At 37.4% G+C, this 18,972-nt stretch overlaps 1 protein-coding gene across 1 annotated transcript in view; it reads right to left on the minus strand.

Moving 5' to 3' along the window:
* GRM7 (glutamate metabotropic receptor 7) overlaps positions 1-18,972 on the minus strand; it is an 871,267-nt gene that overhangs the window by 410,159 nt on the left and 442,136 nt on the right. The window contains exon 4 of the mRNA XM_077763719.1: positions 12,728-12,882. Within this exon, the coding sequence (XP_077619845.1) occupies positions 12,728-12,882 (155 nt within the window). The remainder of the gene's footprint in view (positions 1-12,727; positions 12,883-18,972) is intronic.

Here is an 18,972-nt window from a genome sequence, read left to right on the forward strand (position 1 = left end):
GAAGCCATCTAGCCGAGGACTCTAGTTTGTTGTGAGATTTTTTATTATTGATTCAATTTCTTTGCTGATTATGGGTCTGTTCAAATTTTCTAGATCTTTCTGTTTCAGTTCTGGTAGCATGTGAGCTTAAAGAAGATGTGGGGTGTGTATCTATCAATCTATCTGTCTACCTTCTATCTATCATCTATCTTTCTATCAAATGGAATATTAGTCAGCCATCAGAAAGAATAAAATCTTGCCATTTGATATGATGTGAATGGAGCTACAATGTATTATGCTGAGTGAAATAAGTCAAACAGAAAGACAAATACCATATGATTTTACTCATATGTTTAAGAAACAAAACAGATGAATATATGGGAAGGGGTGAAGACAAGAGAGGGAAACAGAAAAGGAGGAGGCGAGATGTCAGAGAAGTAGAGAGCTCTGTACATTTCACTCACCCCCATCTCTCAAACGGAGAAGGCCTGAAGCCATAGGAGCCCTTACAGAATCCAGGAGTTTGGGAGGAACATGAGACAGGGTCCGCTGAGAAAAACTTATAGTGTGAGTGCAAACTGGGGCAGATGAAAATGGGCCGGGACCAGAGACACGTAGGGAGAGGAGGGAGCCCCCTTTGCAGGGACCTGTGGTGAGTCGAGGGGAAAAGAAAGAGCGACTGAAACTGCTCAAGGAACTGTCCCTGTCCTGGAGAAGAGAAAAACCTCAGCTCAGAACACAGAGTGTTCCGATTTCTAGCTGCGCAGCTTACCTTGAGCTGGACACCCTGGTCCCGGGTGACATTGGGAGAAACCGGTCCTCTGCTCACCAGCTAGACCTGGAGGGGAGGTGGCACACCTGAAGCCTCTCCGCCACTCTTCTGGCTTGGCTGGATTCCCAGTGGGAGGTGGCCAGCTTGAAACTGCTCAGAGGGACTCGGCCTCCAGGTTTATATTTCAGACGGTATCAACGGGGTGCGCGGACTAAGATCTGGAAATAAGGCCGGACTTGGGATATAGAGCATGGCGAACCTTGGCTACGGCCACAGTACTGGGAGATCGGACCCAAAAGAATGAGTTGCAATGCTTGGTTCAAGAGGGGACTGGGACGCCACCATTTCTCTCCCCATAACCACCAAGTCGTGACCTCAGGGAGCGGCCTGCAGGATGCAGTGGAGGCTAAGACCTGCCTACACCAAACAACACCCTTCCCCGCTGCTTCTGCCACCCCCCCACCCCCCACCCCACGNCCTCCACTGCTACCTTTCTATCTCTGGAGTAATCAGACTATATATTATCTCTGAGTAACATTATCTTCATTTCTTTCTCCTCACCTCTTACAATATTCTCCTCTTTCTCTCTCTGAATTAAGCCTCTTAGTCTTTCTGCCTGGTCATTTCTCTTCCAACTTCACTTCCTCCCCGCCCTGTCATTTCTCTCTTTGTACATGCTCTTCCATCAGCACTGCATACACCCGGCTCTTTATTTGTAGCGGGGAGTTCTGATTTTATGCTTTTAGACTGTCCTTTCTCTTTTGGGTTTCTCTCTCTTTTTTTCTTTCCTTCTTTCATATTTTTATTTTCTTTATTTTTATTATTTGGTTTTCTTCCTTCCTCATTTTTCCCCTTCTTTTCTTTTTCTTTTTTTTTCTCCTTTCAGTTTGCGTGTTAGATTTGTCTATGCATTTGTGTGCCTTTGTTTTCTGTGTGTTTGTCTGTCTATTTTCTTTCCCAGGGCTGCCTCAAGAAACAAGCCAAAGTACACATGGTGGAGAGTCCAAAATACCACTACGAGTAGGGAAATAAAATAACCAAAGTCTCAACAAAAGAGACCAAGAGACACAATTCAAAGAATATTTCCTGAAAGGACAGGCCCTAGACAGTCAAAGAGCAATCGTTAATACAGTAGTACTTGCAGGTGCAGAGTGCATAACAAGCTTTAAAAACTAACAAGAGACAGAAAGCTAGCCAAAATGACAAAACAGAAGTACTCTCCTCCAAAGAAATTCCAGGAAGAAATGACAGCTAAAAAAATGCTCAAAACAGACATAAGCAACATAACCAAACAAGAATTTAGAAAAATAGTCAGAAAATTAATCGCTGGGTTTGGAAAAGGCATGGAAGACATCAAAGAAACTATTGCTACAAACACTATGGAGCTTAAAAATAGTTGTGATGAATTTAAAAATGCTATAAATGAGATGCAAAATAAAATGGAGGCATCCAATGCACGGACTGAAGAGGCAGAGAAGAGAATAGTTGAATTAGAAGACACAATTATAGAAAAAGAGGAAGCCGAGAAAAAGAGATAAACTGATCCAGGAACACAAAAGGAGAGTTCGACAGCTGAGTGATAATATCAAAAGGAACAATATCCATATCATAAGAATTCCAGAAAAGGAAGAGAGAGAGAAAGGCGCTGAAGGGTACTTGAACAAATTATAGCTGAGAACCTCCCCAATCTGGGGAAGGAAACAAAGATTGAAATGCAAGAGGTACAGAGAACTCTCCTCAGACGTAACTTGAATCGATCTTCGGCATGACATATAGTGAAACTGGCAAAATATAAGGACAAAGAGAAAATTCTGAAAGCAGCTAGGGATAAAAGGGCCCTAACATACAAAGGGAGATCTATCAGAGTGGTTACAGACCTATCTACTGAAATTTGGCAGGCCAGAATGGAATGGCAGGGAATCTTCAATGTGATGAATAGAAAAAATATGCAGCCAAGAATCCTCTATCCAGCAAGCCTGTCATTCAGAATAGAAGAAAAGATAAAAGTCTTCCCGAATAAAGAAAAATTGAAAGAATTCATCACCACTAAACCAGCTCTACAAGAAATTCTGAGGGGGACTCTCTGAAGGAAATGTTGCAAGGAATGCAAGGTACCAGAGACACCACCACAAGCATGAATCCTACAGAGAACACAGTGACTCTAAACCCTTATTTTTCAATAATAACACTGAATGTAAGTGGCATAAATGCTGTAATCAAAAGACATAAAGTAGCAGAATGGATTAAAAAAACAAAATCCATCTATTTGCTCGTGTCTACACGAAACTCATTTTAGACCTGAGGACACCTTCAGATTGAAAGTAAGAGGATGGAAAAATATATATCATGCTACTGGAAGTCAAAAGAAAGCTGGAGTAGCTATACTTATATCAGACACACTGGACTTTAAATGAAAGACAATAACAAGGGCTGAAGAAGGGCATTATATAATAATAACAGGTCTATCCATCAGGAAGAGCCAATAATTATAAATGTTTATGCACCGAATATGGAAGCACCTAAATACATTAAACAATCACAAACAGAAACAATCTTATTGCTAAGAATGTGCTAATAGCAGCAGACTTTAGTCCTCCACTTAGAGCAATGGATAATCAACTAGACAGAAAATCACTAAAGAAACAATAGACTTGAATGACACATTGGGCCAGATGGGTTTGACAGATATATTTAGAACTCTACATCCTGAGGCCATGGAATTCACTTTCTTCTCAAGTGCTTGTGGCACATTCTCCAAGATAGATCACATACTGGGACATAAAGCAGCCCTTGGTAAATATAAAAGAATTGAGATTATACCTTGCACACTTTCAAATCACAATGCTATGAAACTTGAAATCAACCACAGGAAGAAGTCTCAAAAACCTCCAAAAACATGGAGGTCAAAGAACACCCTACTAAAGAATGAATGAGCAAATCAGGCAATTAGAGAACAAATTAAAAAATATATGGAAACAAATTAAAATGAAAATACAACAATTCAAACTATATGGGATATGGCAAAGGCAGTCCTAAGAGGAAAGTACTTTGCACTACAGGTCTATTTCAAGAAATTAGAAAAAGTGCAAGTAAAACTATAACAGCACACCTAAAGGAACTAGAAGGAGAGTAACAAGAGCAGTCCAAACCCAGTAGGAGAAGAGAAATAATAAAAAATTAGGGCAGAAATAAACAATATAGAAACAAACAAACAAAAAACCAGTTGAACAGATCAATGAAACCAAGAATTGTTTTTCTGAAAAAAACAAACAAAATTGACAAACCTCTAGCCAGGCTTCTGAAAAAGAGAGAGAGAGAGAGAGCACCCAAACATATAAAATCATGAATGAAAATGGACTTATTGCAACCAACCCCTCAGAAATACAAGCAATTACCAGGGAATACTATGAAAAATTATATGCCAACAAACTGAGCAACTTAGACGAAATGGACAAATTCCTAAACACACACATGCTACCAAAATTCACATGGGAATGCACATAGAAAATCTGAACAGACGCATTACTAGTGAAGAAATTGAATCAGTTATCAAAAATCTCCCAACAAATAAGAGCCTTGGGCCAGATAGCTTCCCTGGGGTATTCTACCAGACTTTAAATCAGAGTTAATACCCATTCTTCTCAAGCTATTCCAAAAAATAGAAGTAGAAGGAAAACTTCCGGACTCATTCTACAAAGCCAGCATCACTTTGATTCCCAAATCAGACAGAGACCCAGGAAAAAAAAAAAAAAAAAAGAACTACAGGTCAATATCCTTCATGAATACGGATGTAAAAATCCGCAATAAGATACTTGCAAATCGAATTCAATAGCACATAAAAAGAATTATGCACCATGATCAAGTGGGATTCATTCCCGGGTTACACAGCTAGTTCAATATTCGCAAATCAATCAATGTGATACATCACATCAACGAAAGAAAAGATAAAAATCATATGATCGATATGATACAGAAAAAGCATTTGACAAAATACAGCATCTCTTCTTAATAAAGACCCTCGAGAAAGTCGGGATAGAAGGAACTTACTTAAACATCATAAAAGCCATCTATGAGAAGCCCTCAGCTAACATCATCCTCAATGAAGAAAAACTGACAGCTTTCCCCCTGAGATCAGGAACACAACAAGGATGCCCACTCTCACCACTGTTGTTTAACATAGTGCTGGAAGTCCTAGCATCAGCCATCAGACAACAAAAGGAAATCAAAGACATAAGAATTGGCAAAGAGGAAGTCAAACTTTCACCTTTTGCAGACGACATGATACTCTACATAGAAAACATGGCAGACTCCACCAGAAGCCTACTAGAACCGATCCAAGAATTCAGCCAAGTTGCAGGGTACAAAATCAACGTACAGAAATCGGTTGCATTTTTATACACCAACAATGAAGCAACAGAAAGAGAAATCAAGAAACTGNTAGGTCATTTTCTCACACCATACACAACAATAAAATCAAAATGGATAAAGGACCCGAATGTAAGACAGGAAACCATCAAAACCCTAGAGAAGAAAGCAGGAAACAGCCTCCTTGACCTCAATCACAACTATTTCTTACTTGACACATCACCAAAGGCAAGGGAATCAAGAGCAAAAATGCACTATTGGGATCTCATCAAGATAAAAAGCTTCTGCACGGCAAAGGAAACAATCAGTAAAACTCCATAGGCAACCAACGGAATGGGAAAAGATAGTTGCAAATGACCTATCAGATTAAGGGCTCGTATCCAAAATCTATAAGGAACTCAGCAAACTCCACACCAGAAAAAGCAAATAATCCAGTGAAGAAATGGGCAGAAGATATGAACAGACACTTCTCCAAAGAGGACATCCAGGTGGCCAACAGACACATGAAATGATGCTCAGTGTCCCTCATCATCAAGGAAATACAAATTAAAACCACACTGAGATACCACTTCATGCTGATCAGAGTGGCTGAAATTAACAAATCAGGAGACTATAGATGCTGACAAGGGTGTGGATAAATGGGCGCTCTCCTACACTGTTGGTGGGAATGTAAACTGGTGCAGTCCCTTTGGAAAACAGTGTAGAATTTGCTCAAAAAATGAACAATAGAACTCCCCTAGGACTCAGCAATAGCACTGCTAGGAATTTACCCAAGGGATACAGGAGTGCTGATACATAGGGTCACATGGACCCCAATGTTCATAGTAGCTCTCTCAACAATAGCCAAAAACATGGAAAGAGTCTAAGTGTCCATCAACTGATGAATGGATCAAGATGTGGTTTGGGGTGCCTGGGTGTCTCAGCCAGTTAAGCGTCCGATTTCGGTTCAGGTCATGATCTCACGGTTTGTGTTTTTGAGCCCATCATCTGGCTCTGTGCTGAAAGCTAGCTCAGAGCCTGGAGCCTGTTTCTGATTCTGTGTCTTGCTCTCTCTCTGACCCTCCCTTGCTCTCGGTCTCTCTCTCTCTCTCTCTCTCTCTCTCAGAAATAAATAAAAACATTTAAAAATTTTTGCAGAAAAAAAGAAGCTGTGGTTTATCTATACAATGGAATACTACATGGCAATGAGAAAGAATGAAATCTGGCCACGTGTAGCAACGTGGATGGAACAGAGGGTGTTATGCGGAGAGAAATAAGTCAGGCAGAGAAGGACAGATACCATATGTTTGCACGTATAGATGCATTAGGAGGAACTTAATGGAGGATGATGGGGGAGGAGGAGGGGAAAATAGTTGGGGAGAGGGAAAGAGGCAAACCATGAGCAACTCTTGAATGCTGTGAAAAAACTGAGGGCTGATGGGTGTGGGGGAGAGGGAAAGGAAGGTGATGGACATGGAGGAGGGCACTTGTTGGGATTAGCACTGGGTATTATATGGAATCCAACTTGACAATAAACTATTTAAGGGAAACTAACAATAAGATACTTTTTAAAAATATTTTATTTTATTTCATTTTCAAGGGTTGAGTGCGTTTTATTTATTTTTTTAAAATTTTTTTATTTTATTATTTTTTTTTACAAATAGTTTATTGTCAAGTTGGTTTCCATATAACACCCAGTGCTCATCCCCACAGGTGCCCTTCTCCATGCACATCTCCCCACACACACACCCATCAGTCCTCAGTTTGTTTTCAGTATTCAAGAGTCTTTCATGGTTTGCCTCTCTCCCTCTCCCCCACTATTTTCCCCCTTCTTCTCTCCCTTGGTCGTCCGTTAAGTTCCTCCTAATCCTCAATAAGATACTCTTAAGGGTAGAGAACAATTAGAGGATTGATGGAGGGAGTTGGTGGAAGATGGGCTAAATGAGTGATGGCTATTAAGAAGGGCATTGTTTTTGAGCACTGAGTGCTGTCTGTAAGTGATGAATCACTTAAGTCTCCTTCCAAAGTCAATATTGCACTATATGTTAACTAAAATTTAAAGAAAGAAAAAAAGAAAAATCTTCCTAGAAAGCAAGTAAGGAAGCATCTATCCTATGAGACAGGAAAAAGGCATGTCCCAAAACCTGGGCCTTTTTACACATAAAGGGAATTGTTCTCAGCTCTCCTTAGTTATTTACATTTCAGATTTCTCTGTTTACATTTCTTACCACTTGCTCAAGTCCAACAGTGTCTAATTTAAACAACACAAGATGAAAAATGAGATGGTGTTTTTCTTCACACACCTATTTTTCTTACACCTGTGATCTACTCACCGTCTCTCTCAGTCTGTTCTGTGAGTAGAAACAGTACAGTTCGGAAAGGACGTGCCCACTGGAGTGTCTAAGACAAAATGAAGCAGGCTTATCATGCTTCCTACTTTCTGAGGAGTCAGGCCTGAGGCTTCCCTTGTGTGTTTGGAATACTCCAGCAAGTCACCTAATTAAGCCCTGGTGCCAGTCCTGCACAGAAAGTCTCTCCAAACTTGAAAAGAAAGGCAAGACATACGAAGAATGCAAGAGGTCCTCTGAAGGCAAACGAGGAAAAGTGTGCAAGTCCACTTTGAAATTCCTGGTGAGATCCTGGAGATCCTGAGAGATCCTGGAATTGACCCTTCTACTGAATGTCTTAGAAAAAAAGTCAAAGACAAACCATTTTGGAAGATTTTTTCCCCCATCCTAAGAAAACTTAACATTCACATAAAAATACAGTCACTTGCATATGCAGATATTATAGATACTTTCAGATACAATAGACAAAAACACAAACTTAGCTTTTAAAAAATTCACTATGTGCTGGGTCCTTACTAAATGTAAAGGGAGTAGAAGCAAAGATGGATAATCTCCCGGAAGCCACAGGCTGTAGGCACTGCCCTTGAGGTTCAGATTCTAGTTTTAAGTGCCTCAGGTGAACATGGTATGTTTTGTGCTTGCAGAAAAGGGGTATATAGCACATTCTGGACTTGGGGAGTGATGAGTTTGCTTTTGATGGGTAGACTAACCCTGGGAAAATCAGGCAGTCTTTTGAAAATGTTAATGATTTGATCTATCAGAAAGAACAAATTATTTTCCAAAGCAGTAAGAAATAGAGAAATGGGAAACCTTTGTGGATTTTAAGCAGTGAAAGAATCTGTTATGGATATGAGCCAGGCTTCAGCCATTGACTTGCACCCACAGTCTGCCAATCTTTGTTTGGACCTGTATTGTGTCCTGGTCTCTCTTCTACCTTAATAACTCCATCATTTACCAGCTGGTTTTTAGGGGAAAAACATAAAAAATATTCTAATATTTTCTTGTTTACACTTTTTTTTTTTTTATCAACCGTCACTTCTAAATAAGGGCAAGGACCTGGTCTAGACTGTCATTTGCTATATCTCACTGTTTAGGTTGGTGCCTGATACCCTGCTAGAGTTTATAAATATTTGTAAAAGAGTCAATAAAGCAATTGTCATGACAGTGAACACAAAATACTCTCACTGCTCTCTTATTAAACCAGTGATAGCTCCAAAAGGCATATGCATTGCTCAGAAATAGCATTGTGGTTTAGGGAAATGTTTTCTTTCTAGTCATTTTCTTCCTTTCACCTACAAAACCTTGTGATATGTGTGGTACATTCTAGGTAATCAAGGAAGGCTAAAGTAGGACACATCTAAATTGCAGCCGGAATTTTAGTTTAGTTTATTTTAGTTCAGCTCTTCCTAGCTTTGATCTCTGGTTTTAGGAAAAATATAGAATTCATTTCAGCCTTGAATTTAAAAAGCATGAAATAACCAACTTTTTATGCCAGGTTCATAGCATTTTTTTTGTCTCTCCTACATAGATTGCAGATTTAATTCAGGAACCAAGCTGTTCCACAGACACATTTGAAAACATCACCAATAGTCAGAGCCATTATAGTTAGCTTTGAATATCTATCCTTCATTACACTAGCTCCCTAATGTTAATGATTATAGCAGAGATGAAAAGATACTGGTCCATGATCCCCGTTGACTGTAATTAGAGAATGCCTTGGACAGCCTATTCTCAGAGAAGCAGAGCGCTCTGTAGGGCAAAGAGTTGAAAGCACCATGGACATTTTTTGCTGAGGCCTTGTTGGGGGCTGGAAAGATGACAAGGAATCTTAGTTAATGGGGCAACAGAAGAGAGGAAAATGCCAGAGATCCCTTGGCTCATCAGACAATTCAGAGACACTGAAAATTACAGAAGTGTTTTGGCTCAGGAGCTGGAGGAGAGCTGCCAAGCTGTGGAGACGTTCTCCAAATATCCTGTGAATGTTGGGCAGTGATCAGGGCCACGGCTGACCTTTCCTGGGCACAATTCCTATCAACATCAAATTGAAAGGGGGAAGAACAACACACTTGGCTAGCAAACACAGAGGCCCTTTCTTGCATAAATGGAGAATAAATACAGATAGAAGATAAAAGAAGATGAGAACTACTCTCACAGAGGCCATGTGCTTGCTAGCAATTTAGCCTAAAGTAATTTATTGTTAATTATTCATGCAGATAGAGAAAAGACCAGCCAAAATTTCAGATCTTTGCTGAACATGTTCAAAATATAAATCTACAGGATAGAAACATGTTGATTATTGATTGCCTTTTTCCTGTTTGCGTTTGTACATACAACACTATAAAACACAAAGATACAGGGATATAGGAGTATTATAAATATTTGTAGGATGTTCTACGACAGTAATCAATATGGAATATTTATCAAAAAGAAAAACATATTAGACAGGAGAGGAAAACTTATTTGCTGATACAGAAAATGTCCAATTTTGTTAGTTCCATTTGAGATATTTCATAGCTTGCTTTACAAACCTGAGCACAAGTAAATTCATTTCTTTTTGCGCTTCCTTAGGAGTGTGTCACTATAAATGCACAGCCACAATCTTGATGTTTCATTTCCTAAGTAAACAAATCTAGGCTGTTCTTTGTAGCAATGCACAGACAATATGGCTAGACATAAGCCACACACACCAGCAACAACAAAAACAAAAACAAAAAACAAACAAAACAAAACAAAACAAAAAAAACCTTATTTTTATCTGGTTAAGAATAGAGAGTTCTGTACAAACAGATGGTGCTCTATCATTTTCCAATGTTAACAATCTCTTTCTCTCTTTCAATTCATTGTTTGGAACAACCCCTCCCCAACAGGGAGATATAGATACAAATGATATAAATACAGACTTAGATCTAGATATAAATATATAGTTAGGTTTTTGCATACGTAGGATGCTGTTTTGTGTCTGATTTAAGAGTTTTGTATATCATCCCTCTCTCCTCCCCAAAAAAAGAAAAAATGTGTATCCCTAATTACACAGCAGAAAAATTTTTTTCAAGAATTTATATAAACTTCAAGATACTTAGTAATCTCTAAATATCATGAAACGGGAGTTAGTAACCATGGAGTATAGGCATCCATGTCTATGCAGCATCTTCAGTCGAGGAAGGAAGGACCTCACTCCTTTCTTGCTTGCTTTGACTCTCACCTGACTCTTACTTCTCCATAACGTCACCTGAGTCAACTTTCTAACCCCCTTTGATCACATTCCACTTTCCAGACCTTGCTCCAACTTTCAGAATAAAGAACATTTTTCTTAGTGTAGTTTCAAGATCTTTCATAATTCAACTCTGGTCCATTTCTCTGCCATATTTTATGTCAGGAACTCAGATAGTCTGTGATTCCTCCACCCATCTCAGCATCCAAACACTTAAAATTCTGTTTGAGTATCTGCCATACGCAGTCCAAAGGCGTGCATAACAGATATGTTTGTAGACAGAGACAAGTAAAGAGGTGCTACAGTAGTAGGGATCATGAAGGATGCCACAGAAGCAACAGAAAAGACATCTAACCCAAACTTGGGTGAAGTAGAAGGGTCATATGTAGCTTCCAAGGAAAATTAATGTCTAAGCAAAGTCCTAAAGGATAAAACTAGGAGTTAATCCGGCCAATAGTTCAGTGAATGGAACTCTAGGAGAGAAAAGGGTTTTCCCAATGCCCTGTAAGTGGGAACGGTTTTTAAAAAATCATAAGAATTTCAGGATGGCTATAATGCAGGGCCGTGCTGTAGAATGAATTATTTACTGGTATCCCAGTGTGCCCTGCTCCTTCACTCTTCTGTTCCCATCCCCCCTGGGTTGGGAATGGATGGTGTTCTCCTCATCTGCCTGAGGCATTTCAAGTCATCACTTTACCTTCTCTCAGGAATATCCCCCAACTGCAACATCACCACTGGAGAGAAACTTCCACAGTATCTCCTTTGTGCCCTGTGGCATCTATTCCATATTACACATACAAGGTTTCTCATGTTACCTAGCCAATGGCTATTTTTGACACCTTCTCTCAGCTCTGCATGCTTTGAAAGTAAGCATTTTGTCATCTTATTTTTTAAACTTTCAGAACAGAGCAAGACATACAGTGGATACTCAAAATTTTGAGTAAAAAGGAGTGGAGATAGTTAATGTTATCTTTTATTTTTGCAACGCATCTGCAAATGCACTGGTCCGTGTTGTAAGATAAGCAATCTTCTCAGGACATGTACTAGGGAATGAAATGAATTCAAAGCCTCCCAATGAATACATGGGTGACTCATGGGATCTTTATCTCCCCCAGATAACATAGAAAGTCAACAGTGACTAAACCACAACCTGGCTTGTTTAAAAAGGTCTCCATAGACCAAGCAGCCTTCTGGGGAGAATAATTAATTATATTGGAGTGGAGGCAGAATAGAAAGAAACGGAAATATTTGATCCCTTTTTGAGTGAGAAGGTAGAGGCTTTTTTAATGTGCAAAACAAGCATGTTTTAGGGAATCTTTGGAGACCTGGCCCATCAGAAAAGAAACACAAATCAGGATACTAGTGGAATAGTTCCTTTTCTTCACATTATCTTCTTTTCAAAATGACTTTTCTTTTCAAATTAAAGGAGAACATAAATTGTAATCAGCAATTTTGTTAGATCAGAAGGATACCAATAAACACCCTCTCCTCTTTCTTCCTCTTATAGACTCTTTGTAGCAGCAAGGGAGGCAAAGGAAAAGAAAGGGGGCAGTGATTTAGGAAGGCAAAAGAAAGTGAGAACAAAAGGGACCCATGAAGTCAAGGTGATGGTGCCTGAGAGAGGTGGTGTGCAGTACAATGCTGGGGGCCGGAAGACACTCCATGAGGTAACAAAGGAAAGGATCTACGGAGTTATTCTGCTACAGAAGTAATGGATAAATTGCAAAGGAATAATATTCTTTCAAAAAAAAATACAGTTCATGTACGTACACTTGGATTGTGTTATTATTTGACTTATTAATGGTAATACTCTTCTCTCAGGAAGCTCTGGTGCCATAATGAAAAAAATGTGGATTTTGATATTATAAAAATACATGATCTCTTCAAAAGAGAACTGTCAACTAAAATAACAGACCAGATATATGACCTAATCTGCATTTCATGGCTAGAATTTGAAATCACACTGCATACATTATGTAAAAACACCAAACCCTCAAAGAGACACATGATTTAGCCATCCTGCATGGCCCAAACCAGTCTCTTAGCATATTTTACAATGGACAAAACCCATACCTTCCACTGTTGCTCGCTTGGGCTGAATGGTGATGGCTCCTTCTGCAATATCTTCATGCTGGTGCAGTGGGTTTATTTTGGATCCCCAGCTGTCTGATCCCACCCAAAGAAAATGGCCCACTTGGTCAGCTCTTTTGGCTGCTGCAAGGATCTGCCTGTGAAAAACAACAGGAAAAGTTATATTAATGATAAGGAGCAGCTACTGAATGTATATAAAATAGGAATGAAGCAGAAGGAAAGCAAGTTACCAGTTTTCAAAAAGGAAGTAATCAATGGCAAAAAAAGAAGTATGTCGAAGGATTTATATCTTTGCATATATAAAGAGATTTTATAAACCACTAAGAAAATTGATCACAACAGCATGAAGAAAATAGGCAAGAAACAGTAAAAGATAAATGATAAAAGGAGAAATATAAATAACCCATAAGCTGGAGATACATACTCATATACATTAGAAAGGAGGGAAATGTAAATTAGGGGAAGATATCACATTTGCTTTTCATGTTGACCAAAAGATTTGTTGTTTTTTGGGTCTGAGCATGGGGCTGGAGAAATGAGTGTTTGCATTCACTGCTGGCGGTATATATGATTTCGGGAAAGCAACATTTACTTTAAATTAAGGGTCTTAAATTGTTCATTCAAATTAACAAGCATGTCATACTTGAAAATTTTACATCCCTGGTTTATAAATAAAAGTGGTATATAAATGGAGCACCTGGGTGGCTCAGTCAGTTAAGTGTCTCGGCTCAGGTCATGATCTTCTGGCTCGTGAGTTCAAGCCCTGTGTTGGGCTCTATGCTGACAGCTCAGAGCCTGGAGCCTGCTTCAGATTCTGTGTCTCCCCCTCTCTCTCTCTGCCCCTCCCTTGCTTGTGCTCTGTCTCTGTCTCTTTCTCAAAAATAAACAAACATTTTTTAAAAAATTTAAAAATAGTATATAAGTAACAAGGGCAACAAGGCAAATAAAACAAAATGAAGACTCATCATTTATCGTACAGTTATTACAATATATTTTTTGTGTGAAAAAAAGAGATGGATAAGGGTGCTTGCCTTTGTAGACAGAGGAAGCTACAATTAAAACTCCTTTGGTGGGTCATACCCCAGGAGAAGTGATTTGTTTGCTTCTCAAAACTTGGAGGTACCAAGTGTCGCATTCTTTTTCTTCCAGGCAGAAAATGAAATGGAAATTTCTGATTAAAATTGTAAAGAATAGGTTCTGATATTGTAAACATCCAAATACTAGATAGAAGGTTATGAATGAGAAATGGTGAATTAAACATGAGGGGAAGGGTGGTAAGTTAAATTTATCACTAAGGATTGAAATGGTAAGACCCTCTAGGAAATTTAGATTTCTGCTTACAGAATACTGGAAACTAAAAGAGTGTCTCTCCAGGTAGAAAATAGCTTTTCTGGAAAAATCTGGACTACCCTAGATGAATAATTCTATATACTGCCATAGAGAGACCCTCTAATGGGATGGCAACTTGGATGTCTGACCAGTTCACTGAAAGTGCATTCAGGTGATATGCACTGTCCATGTATCAAGAACTCTTTGGTCTCTCAAATGGAAACTGCCAGAAATCACCCATAATTTCAGAAAATCTCCAATGTTAATTAGAAACCAAATAAGTTAACACAAAAAAAGGAAAATGATGTGTAGTGGAGCAAAGAAATACATAAAAAAGAACAAAAACAAATATATTTAAATAAGAATGATCATATCTATCATGTCTGTAATCAAGAACGAGATAACATAGAAAATAAAAACCAACAATAAGAAATAGCTTTTAGTTACTAAAATATAAAATATGTAAGGAGAGAAAAAGAAAAGAGTGAAGCAAATTATTCAGAAAGCAAAACAGCAACAAAAAGGTAGAACATACTTCAGAAAGCGTAAGAGTCTTAAAGAATGAATCTAGGGACACCTATATTCAGCTCATAAAATTTCTAGAACAAATGTACAGAGAAAACAGAGTGAAATTTTTTAACAATGTATTTTTAATGAAGAAAATTCCAATAAATTGATAATATGAGTTTCCAAATTTAAAAGTCTCATTCAGCAAAATAATGGGGAAAATTCAAGCATGTCACACAATTTAAAATTTGGGGGGAAAAATGAAAATATCCTAAAAGCTTCCAAAAGAAGAGTAGGACACAGGCAGAAAAGTAAGCAGAATATCACCAACATCTTAGTAGCAAAGACAATCACACACACAAAAACGAACCAAACAAAAAGATGATGGATAGTGGAGCAATGCCTTCCAAATTCCGAGGAAAATATATTTTATAATCTAAAATCCAATATTTAACATACAAATAATTAGCATATATGTCCTCTAGAACTTGCAGACTTTTCTATCCCAAATTAGAACCTCCAACTCCCTGCAAGTTATAAGTCCTACAACTCATTAGTCACCATTGTTTTGACTGAAAATTCTTATATGCCAGGTTATCACGTAATGAAAAATAAAAATGAAGCGGGGCACCTGGGTGGTTCAGGCAGTTGAGACTCCGACTTCGGCTCAGATCATGATCTCATGGTTTGTGAGTTTGAACCTCACATCAGGTTTGCTGCTGTTAGTCTGTCAGCTCTGAACCCACTTCAGATCCTCTGCCTCCCTGTCTCCACCCCTCCTCAGCTTGCACACTCTCAAAAATAAATAAACACTTAAATAAATTAATTAAATAAATAGATAAATAAATAAATAAGAAGCTATGCCTTACCTTCCCAACTACTAATTAAGTATGAAGAATGAGAACATATTTTAGGCATGTAACACAAAATGTTTTCCTTTAATTTAGGCTTTACTAGAAAGTTATTGAAGTGCATGTTCCAGCAAAATGAGGTAAGAAGCTATAAACGTAAATAAGTGACAGGAGATTTTCTTAACATGATATAGACTAGTGTAGAATAAAATATAAAGATGGAGATTTTAAAAGGGAAGTGTCCAGGAAAAATAATGGAACTCACAGATTATCTTTCACATGAATATATGGGAAAGATGTTAGACCTATGACATTAGTAAGAAAAAAACAAATAAAAATTATAATATGAATGCTTTGAAAAACTAAAGGTTTTCCCAAAAAACTCATATCATAGAAAAAAGATTTGATGCCATGGTACATGGTACATAATATTTATATAATCATAATAATGCACCTACTGGTTTCTGTTAAATGAAAATCTGATAGAATAATATTGAGAGAATAAGAAGGGTATAAGTGAGCCAAATTCTACCGAACATAAGAGGAGTTAATAGATAATATTCAAACTATTAAGTTTCAAACTATTAAGTCCAAAATTGTGGTATCATTACATTATGCAGATGTGCCTAATACAGGAAGAAATAGCTTAAAGAATTAAAATAACTGCTCAAAGAGACCTTAACCAGAGGGTCTGAAGGGACTAAACACTGCTGTTTGTATCAAAGGGTTTCACTTATATTTTTTATTCTTTATATGTGTTTTTCATTTTAATAAAAAACAAAATTATTTGTACTCATGACCTAGAGATACTATTTTTACTAATCTATGCAAAGGAAATCTCAAAAACGCTGACAAAAGTGTATGTACATTACTGCAGACAACCAAAGTGCAGAGCAATGGGGTATTGTCTAAACAAATAAAGTGCATCCAAAGGATGGAGTAGAAGACAATTAAAAATATACTTAGTTTGGGGGAAAAAAGTGAATATATTTAGATTTACACAAGCACATGTTAAAAAAGAAAAATCAATGAAAAAACCTGCAAAAAATATTCAAGTTATATATAATTAAAGCTGGCTAAACTTTGCCAGTATATGTGTATATATACATAGTTAGAAGTATAGGGTCATCTGAAAGCACGGAAAAATAAGGATATTGTTAACAATGTATTATTAACAGTCCGTTGAGAAGGCACTGCTGAGGTTGAAGAGGGTGCAAAGGTAGGCAGAAGCCAAGTAAAACAAGAAAAGACAAAAATATATAAATGCAAAAAAGTAGATGTTCACTTTAATATAAATGTAAAATTGTGGGCTTGTTAAGATAAATAAGAGGAAACCATTTAAAAATACTTACAGTATCAAAAGTGAAATGTGAATTAGAAACAGTGAGAGATAAAAAGTGAGAGATTCTTTTGGGGAAAATCTGTGTGTGTTTGGGAACAAGTGATGGTAAAGATTAAACCAGAATTTTATTCTATCTCTGATTATTGGGATTGCACATTTTATAGGAGATTATTTAAAATCATTGTTTGTGATTAATCTCTCTAAACTTTATCTTTTCTAGACAATCAGGGGGGAAAGTAAACGTAAGGATTCCTTTTAATAAAGACAACAACAACAAAAGCTTTTCCACGTTTTCTAGTGGATGTACAATAGTCATGTATTACTTTTATAATCAGAAAAAAGTGTTTCAGAAAAAGGTCTACTCTTGTCTAAAATTCAAATTATCAGTGCCCATGACTTACTTAACATTTATTTTAGCTTTAAAATCTAGACATTACTGTCTTCTCACTCCTATTCTCTGACAAAGTATTTTAAGTCAATGTTCTAAGAAATCTCAAAATTACCCATTTACAGTGTAAATCTTCTAAAAAAAGAAATAACATAATATTGTGAGTTAACAGTACTCTTCAGACATTAGTGTATTTGAGATCATGTTTTGGAAGAAACATATATGCACTAAATTTTATTGCTGTGCTCAAAAACTATTTCTGCTATCACTGCTATGAATCACATTATACAATAATATTCAGCCTAAAAACAAACCCCAAAGCAAAAATAATGAGCATATTTACTGAGTGGATTGTATGCATTTTTACATCCCAAATTGAAACCTCAATAACCTACAAGTCAAGAGTACTATAATGAATTAGTCACCATAGCTATTTGCAGTAATTTTTATGTGACATGTACAATGTATTTAGAAATAAACACAAAGCCACACCATATCAATATATTATATACTTTGAAAATGTGTAAGATATATATGAAAAAGATTTATGAGACAATTAAGAAGATCAATAGAGATGAGAGAAATAAGGGAAAAAAAAAGAAAACACAAGAGTAATATTATGAAAACAAAATCTTTTAAATAATTACCACAAGAAGTTTAGAAGAAAATGATCTAAGAGCAACACATCAGAATTTTGTAAGAAGATAAGCAATACATTTAAGGGATAGCCAGACATAGTCTCATAGAGAAGGGCATGTTTGAGACAGAATTTAAAAATTGACCATTTCAACAGGTAGAGAAGGAGAGAGAAAAAAAAAATACCATCAATAAAGGTCATGAGGAGAAGCAATTAGAACTGCTGGAGGACCAGATCCATGCATTTTGGGTGTCAAAGTGGATGAGTGGGGTTGAGGTCTAAATGTTAAATTAGGACCACATTTTCAAGCATTGTGAAGTTCAGATAGAGAAGCTTATCTTTAAATTAGTATATAGTATGTGTTAGTATAGTGAATTCATTCATTCATTTATTTGGTACTATTTCTTGAACATTTATTATGTAACAAATACCATGATATGGGCTGAGGGTACAGAAGGAAGTTCAAAGAGATATCCCCTCTGCCCCTGAGATGCTCACAGACTAGTGGAGAAGGTGGACACTAATCTAACGATCAAGTGATGCAAAATAAGATTAGTGACATGAACTATGATTAATTTGCCAAAGCTGCATCGTTCGAGACACCTTCCCTCAGAAAGCCACACTAGAGATGGCACTGGAATGAGAAAATAAGGAAGGAAAAACATTCTAGGTGGGTAGAAGAGAACACGCCAAGACTAGGGAGTCAGGAAACACAAAACGTGAAGGAGCAGGGAATGAAATGAGACTGGAAAGGTAGGATGAGGCTGGATCACCACAAAAAGAGCTTAAAAGGATTTTCATTTTATTGATGGAGAACTGAGGCCTCAGAAATTAGGAAGCAGGATGGCGGCGACAGTGGGGAGACTTCCCAAGGTGATATAGTGGTCATTAAAGTTTCAAAACACCTCAGGGATCTCAACTTCAGGTTTAATACACTTTCCATTTAATAATCCTGCCACCCTAGATCAGAGCTTAATACTGGGAAAGTGATGGATGGATGCAGGGCAACATTTAGGGTGTGTGTGGAGACAGAGGCATAAAATTGAAAGGCTGGCAGTGATGACAGTGCAGTAATCCAAGTAGGATGCAATAGTGTCCTGAGCCCTTAAGCTTCTTTCTTTTTTTTTTTTTTTTAAATATTTTTTTTTTTTTTTTTAGGAGAGAGAGAGAGAG

This window comes from Crocuta crocuta, unplaced genomic scaffold, assembly GCF_008692635.1.
Source record: "Crocuta crocuta isolate KB4526 unplaced genomic scaffold, BGI_CrCroc_1.0 scaffold184, whole genome shotgun sequence".
Classification (NCBI taxonomy): Eukaryota; Metazoa; Chordata; class Mammalia; order Carnivora; family Hyaenidae; genus Crocuta; species Crocuta crocuta.